The sequence below is a fragment of the Bufo bufo genome, chromosome 1 (assembly GCF_905171765.1).
Source record: "Bufo bufo chromosome 1, aBufBuf1.1, whole genome shotgun sequence".
Classification (NCBI taxonomy): domain Eukaryota; kingdom Metazoa; phylum Chordata; class Amphibia; order Anura; family Bufonidae; genus Bufo; species Bufo bufo.
Window position 1 is genome coordinate 374,759,525 of NC_053389.1, and position 7,250 is coordinate 374,766,774.

The 7,250-nt window shown below is 48.0% G+C and overlaps 1 protein-coding gene across 4 annotated transcripts in view; it reads left to right on the plus strand.

Moving 5' to 3' along the window:
* Window positions 1-2,396, plus strand: part of FNIP1 (folliculin interacting protein 1) — a 238,247-nt gene extending 235,851 nt beyond the window's left edge. For all 4 annotated transcript variants that reach the window (XM_040405021.1, XM_040405048.1, XM_040405039.1 and 1 more), the window contains one exon: window positions 917-2,396. In XM_040405021.1, coding sequence (XP_040260955.1) covers window positions 917-995 — 79 coding nt within the window. In that variant the 3' untranslated portion in view covers window positions 996-2,396. The remainder of the gene's footprint in view (window positions 1-916) is intronic.
* The last annotated feature ends 4,854 nt before the right edge of the window (window positions 2,397-7,250 follow it).

Here is a 7,250-nt window from a genome sequence, read left to right on the forward strand (position 1 = left end):
TGAAGACCTGCTGAATTGACGGCTCCAGGCTTATGCCCGCTATACTATCAGAGCTCTCCTATAGAAGACACCGACGAGATCCTTATCCACGCATTTTACAAGTGGAATCTTGTGAGTATATCTTATACACAAGGCGCGATAGGTGTTTGGAACATACTACACCATAGTGCGTTTTTTCACCACAGAGTTCTCCGATAGAAGATACCGTAGAGACCTTTATCCACGCGTTTTACAAGTGGAGTTTTGTGAGTATATTGTATTCACAAGGCGCGATAAGTGTTTGGAGCATACTACACCATAGGTCGTTTTTTCACTACATTACAGGTTTCCATGCCACTGTTGAGATTTGAAGTGTGTATGTGGTCCTATTAGCTGAAGACCTTTTTCGGATATAAAAGAAAGGGAACTGACATAAAGAGAAAAGAATCTTCTCCTGCAGCGCAATCCTTTTTTCTATTACTGTATTTGGCAGACTCTTTTACCCACATTGTCCTAGGATTTGCAGCGCTTGAGGGGACTAATACCCTATACAGAGACTTCATTATTTATTTGAATTACTTTGAGAACCTAAGCCCGCTGGTCACTTTGGAGTCATTATCGGAAGGATTGAAATGACTTTTTCCAGATGATGCAAACATTGTCAGAAGAGTAAAAGGTATGTGTGGAATGCATCTGCAATGATCTGCTGGCCAGTACAAGTGGTTTAATAGGTGCAAATTAGGTGACAGACTTATGGAACAATTTATCAAACAACATGCGATATTTGATGAGTGTGGCATAAAGTACGCCAACACAGACCCAAGAAACTGACTGCAAATATTCCCTGTGTGTGCATCTTTGCTTACGAGGTCAAAACTTTTCTGGTTCAGGGCACTAATGGTTTTTTTTTTCTTCTTTTTTTTTTTTTTTTTTCCAGAATTGAATCTAGTGATCTTCCGTTACTTGCTGCAATTGCCAGCACCCACTCTCCATACGTTGCACAGATCCTTCTGTAAAAAAGAATGCAATTTCACACCATGAGCGACAGTGGAGAGGACAATGTCTTATTGCAGTATTTGGTAATAGCAGTGGAATGGACTTTACAGCTATGTAGTATCTGCTACCAGCTGACATTCAGGAAGATAATCACATTGCAGGAGATTCTCCCCAACTTTTCTAGATGGAAGTCAAAATGGAAGGAAGAACTTCTGAATCATTAGATGTAAAACACATACAGTTGTGGGTCCTTATTACAGCAGCATTTCAGATGCCTTTAAAGACTCCAGAAATGTGTTTCTTCCTCTTTGTAACTTTGTATGAACTTTTTAAGATTTTTTATTTTTTTTGTATATAGGGTGAGAAGTGAACAAATGTTGAATGTGATTGAACAGCTGCTTTCTACAGTACAAATCTCATTTTTATGTAAAAAGCTTCACTTGATGGGGCAGTTCATATGAAGAAGAAAAATGTTGCCACAACAGAGAAAGCTATCCTTATCTACCAAGGTGTTAATTTTGCAAGGTTACATTAAACCTTGCAGATTTGATGTTTTGTAGCTTTACAGGTAAAATACGTAACATTTTAATGCAGCGCCGCAGTGCGATTCCTAAATGGCACTAATTGCAATTGATTGAACTGCAGAGGTAGCTCTTTACTGTGGGCAGAGTTAAGACTTTACAACTATTTTGAGATTAATTCACCTTTTTTCTACTGTTGAGGCATATTATAGGCAGAACCTTGCTTCCTGGAAATGTCATTTGTGCGTTTGTCAGTAATGACCTTCCAGTGTATGTTGTCAATTTGAATGTATTAACTTTTCTGTAAATCAAAAGAAAGAATGAATCTTAAAGGGGTTGTCCCATCTGAGACATTTATGTGGTATTGCTAGGGACCTCAAAGTGAACTTTGAGCGCATGGCGTATGTATGGCTTTGCTCTCTATTCACTGCTATGGGACTTCCGAAAATAGCCTTGTGGGTGTGCTTGGTTATTTTCAGAATTCCCATAACAGTGAATGGAAAGCAGGCCACCCAAGTGGGACAACACCTCCACCATGGTGAACCACCATGGGATTTTTTAAAATAGTCAATACAATGCTTGACTATTTTCAGGAGTCCCATAAAGGTGAATAAAAGGTGGCCCGACATGTGCAGCTTGCTCTCCCTTCACTTTAGGAGCTCTGTTCTTGAGGTGGGACCAGCGCCTATCTGACATTTATCCTAGAGATCTGCCGTAAATGTCCCAGATGGGACAACCCCTTTAAAGAAACGGATGGGAATTTAACATATTGGGACTACTTATTTGAAGTCAGTTTTGCATTGGCGTACTTTATGCCACATTATCAAAGGTCTCCGGTGGTTTGATAAATTTGTCTTATCCTTAAAGGGAACCTGTCACTGGGATTTTGTGTATAGAGCTGAGGACATGGGTTGCTAGATGGCCGCTAGCACATCCGCAGTACCCAGTCCCTATAGCTTTGTGTGCTTTTATTTGATACATATGCAAATTAACCTGAGATGAGTCCTGTCCCTGATTCATCTCACATACAGGACTCATCTCAGGTTAATTTGCATATGTATCAAATATTTTTTTTTACACAATAAAAGCACAAAAAGCTATGGGGACTGGGTTGGGTATTGCGGATGTGCTAGCGGCCCATCTAGCAACCCATGTCCTCAGCTCTATACACAAAATCCAGATGACAGGTTCCCTTTAAGGCCTCATGCACACAACCTTTTTTTTGCAGATAGGATGGGGACCCATTCATTTCAATGGTTTAGAAAAAAATGCTGATAGTTCATCAGTTTGTGTTCCGCGTCCGTCCGTGTTTCCCTACAGCAAAAAAAATAGTGCATGTCCTACTTTTTTCACATTTGCGGACAAGGATAGGCATTTATTACAAGGGATCTGTGGAAAAAAATGGATCCTCCCAAAAAAACGGATGCCGCATCCGTTTTTTTTTAGCGGACGCACAATTTGCGGACGCAATAAACAACTTTCGTGTGCATGAGGCCTAAGCCTAACGCTTTTGTCTAGAAAAAGTTCTTACTCCACGCTCCTACTGCAGTGAGATTGCAACTTAAAAAATAAAATAAAGGCCTGAATGATAAATCTGAAGTGAAACTAATTAACATAGCTAGCCACATCCACTTTTCTACCCAAATTTCAAAAGTGGTGTAAAAATTCAAAAAAGTTAGTTTTGTGACTTTTTGAAGGCAGGATTCTGGAGTGAAGGCATGATAAATCACGGCCAAACCTTTTTTCATTGGAAATGTTTGATATATTGACAATTGAGTAATACAATTCCTCTTGTCAATCACACCGTCTGTAATGGTTAGACAGTGTGTGTAGAGACCAGCAGATGGTAACACCTTAGGCCTCATGCACACGACCGTTGTTTGGGTCCACATCCGAGCCGCCGTTTTGACGGCTCGGATGCGGACCCAGTGACTTCAATGGGGCCGCAAAAGATGTGGATAGCATCCGTGGCTCCGTTCCGCGGCCCCGCTAAAAATATATAATATGTCCTCTTCTTGTCCGCGCTTTGCAGGACAAGGATAGGCATTTATATTGCCGGCGCCTGTTCCGTTCTGCAAATTGCGGAAGGCAACACGGGCGGCTTCTGTTTTTTGCGGATCCGCGGTTTGCGGACCGCAAAAAACGGCACGACTGTGTGCATGAGGCCAAAATCATAAAAGGGGAACAATAGTGGTATGATATAATGCAAAGTTCTAATATGTGATGTTCCACAATTTTATGGGGAATACAATAAATTACTACATAAGACATGTCAAGAGAGCGGACATATAATCTTTAGTCCTCCTCACCAATGTATTGTGCTGTAGTGAACATAGATTATATGACGCTTGTGTTAAGAGATCAATAGATTCTTTTTAAAAGCAAAAACATTTTTATATTTGAATCATATTCATTAAGCAAAAATGAAACCACTTATTTCTCGCCCAGTTTCCTTGGGGGACACAGAAGACCTTGGGTATAGCTCATCTCCATAGGAGGCGTGACACTAAGTGAAAGCTGTTAAGCCCCTCCTCCACAGCTATACCCTCAGCCTGGAGAGAGAGACTGCCAGTTTTTTGCTTAGTGTCCAAGGAGGCAAGACACTCCCTGCTCTGCAGGGCTGGTTTCTCCTTGTTTAAATTTTAGATTTTTACTTTTTTCTTTTCTGTTTGTTCCAGATCATCAGGGATAACAGAGACGCACTAGACCTCTCTGTTCTCCCGGGGTTGAGCTGCGCCAGTGCCGGTCACCTGCACTGCTGCCTCCCCCACAGAAGACAAGGTGGATCAGGGCAGCCCAGCTCCCCTACATCCCGCCAGCGCAAGGGTCGCCCGCACGCCAAGTCCCTCTTCCAGCGTCCTGCCACTACGGTGCCAGTAGCTGAAGGGGCGACCCTGCTGGAATGGACCGAGGGTGAAGACTGCTGTGGTAAGAGAGAGGCTTCTCCAGCCCTACGTCCCCCACCCCCCCACCCTGGTCTCCTGCGTGCCTGACCCCCATACTGGGCCTCTAGTCCCCTGCTGGATCTATGCTGGCCCCTGGGGTGCCCAATGTCTCCTTCTGCCCCCCCCCCCCCCCCTGCCTGGCTCCCATAGACATGCAGCCAGTGGCTGTCTCCACAGCCAGCTACAGAAGCGGCAACATAGTTTATTTCTCTATCAGCACAGGCACCCGGTCTCTGGGTCCCCCCCTACATCTCCTACCGGAGTGTTGCTCCAGGCCTGAGGCTCCTGACGGCTGTGGAGTAAGGCCTCGCCTCCAGCCGACATTGGTATTCCGGTGCGGCCGGGCGCCGCAAAAATCTTAGCCCAGGCTCCGCGGCCTGCTAGGCCGCCATTCCGGGTCCCTGACTCTTCCGGCCGGCGGGGTGGTCTCCCGCGGCCGGCTTTGGGCTTGACTTCTAGGCCCAGCAGGCCCCGGCCGTCGGTGCCGGTCGGTGGAGCCCCGCAAATTTTGGCCCAGGCTTCGCGGCCTGCTGGGCCGCAATTCCAACCGGCCCGCGGCCGGTTTGATGCGCCACTCCGCCTCAGGTCCCGGCGGTACATACCGGGCGCCGCAAATTTAGACCCCGGCTTCACGGCCTACTAGGCCGCAAAATTCCGGCCTCTGGTGGAGGGGGCGGGAACTTCTCCAGGCGCGAATTCTTCCCGCCGGGAGGTTCCTCCGCCCCCAGGGGATCGCAGCGCCGCCCTCCAGGCCGGATCCATGTTAACCCTTTGGGTACAGGCCGGATCCCAATGGGCCTGTATGGCTGGCCCCCCTTTTTCCTTTTTCCTGACTATCTGTGCCCCTATATGGTGGCCCCCTTTAGCCTCAGAGAGGCTGTGTTTTAAAAAAAAAAAGAAATAATAATAAAAATATATATATATTATAATAATAATAATAACAGATTTCTTTTGGACTGCGCAGGACGCTGCAGCCTCATCAGTAGTGCTGCATGTCTGCATGCCCTCTTTCCACAGGCGGCATAGTGTTGCGCTCCCAACCTGCGTCGCTGCTAGGGCATTTCCCCTTTTAGGCGGTTTTCCTGCCCTCTTCCAGGATACGGCGCTGGCCAAGTGCATGCGGCCCTTCCGTAGGCAGCATTCATCATCTCTCCAGTTATGGTGCCTGCCATGTGCATCCCCCCCTCCTAGGCGGGATACTGCACTCTCCCTGGCTGCCGGCTGGCCATGTGCATGACCCCCTTTTAGGCGGAATACTGCACCTTCACCGGATACGGTGCTGCCATGTGCACGACCCCCTTCCATAGGCGGAATGCTGCACTCTCTATGGATTTGCTGCCGGCCATGTGCACGACCCCCTTCTCTAGGCGGAACGCTGCACTCTCACTGGATTCACTGCCGGCCATGTGCGTGACCCCCTTCCATGGGCGGAACGCAGCGCTCTCACTGGATTAGTTGCCGATCATGTGCATGACCCCCCTTTTTAGGCGGAATACTGCACTCTCACCGGATACGGTACTGGCTATGTGCACGACCCTCTTCCATAGGCGGAACGCTGCACTCTCTCTGATGGGCTATGATGTACTTATGTACTATGTTACTATGCTGCATTCTCACTGGTTTCGCTGCCGGCCATAGGCATGACTCAGGCAGCATACATACATCCCTCTGTCTGTGGTTGTTTTCTCGCAGGTACGTTACTGGCCATGTGCATGTACCCCATACATGGCGGGGTGCTTGCACTCTCGCTGGATCCGCTGTCGGCCATATGCATGACCCCTCTTCCGTGGGCGGTGTACGCACTCTCGCTGGATTCGCTGCCTGCCATGGGCATGCCTTCCTTCCTCAGGTGACATACACACATTCTCACTGACTGTGTTTGTCTCTCACCAGTACGTTGCTGGCCATGTGTATGACTCCCATACATGGCGGGTGCACGCACTCTCCCTGGATGAGATGCTGGCCATGTGCATTACCCCCCCTTTTTTTCTGGGCGGCATGCTACACTCTCACCGAATACCTTGCTGGCCATGAGCATGGCCCTCTAACATGGGTGGAACGCTTGCACTCCCATTGGATACGGTGCTGGCCTTGTGCGTGACCACCCCACATTCCATGGGCAGAATTTGGCACGCTCATGAGATTCACGGCTGTCCTTGTATGGCTGTGCTGGACTTGTACATGTCCCCCTTCATTGGCAGAGTAGTTGCACTCTCGCTAAGTCAGTGTTGGGTGTATTATTGCACACTCACTTAATGCTAGGATAACCCTGTGCATGTTCCCCTTTCACTAGGTGGACCTCCTGCGTTCCTGCTGGATTATAGGGTATGTCCTGCTTCTCTGAAGTAGGTACGGCCTTAGGCATCACTCCCTTTTGGGACCGGCCTTTGCACTCTTGCCGACTGCAGTTTGCCAGATACAATTTCCCCCCTTTCGGGGCGGACTGCTTGCGTTCCATCGCTTGCTATACTAGGCTTGTGCATAACTCCCTTGCAGGTTGCACTTTGCAATTACGTACATGCTGTGGCACTCTGTGGCGAGCCCCCTTTTTCGCTGAATTAACCTTTTTGCAGTGAGCGGACGTTCTTGTGCGTTGTTTGGGCCGTGTATGCCTTCTCCTCCTGTAGGTGGGTTGGCCTTCTCACTGCTTACGGGCTGCTCGTACGTATGCCTCATCTGCTTCCTGCGGCATACTTTTGTTTTCTCGGGATACGATGCTTGCCGCAAGCCTTGCACTCGTCTCTAAGGAGTTCATTCTGTCCACCTGACCCGGACGGGCTCTACTTGCTCTCTGCTGCACGGAGCTGGG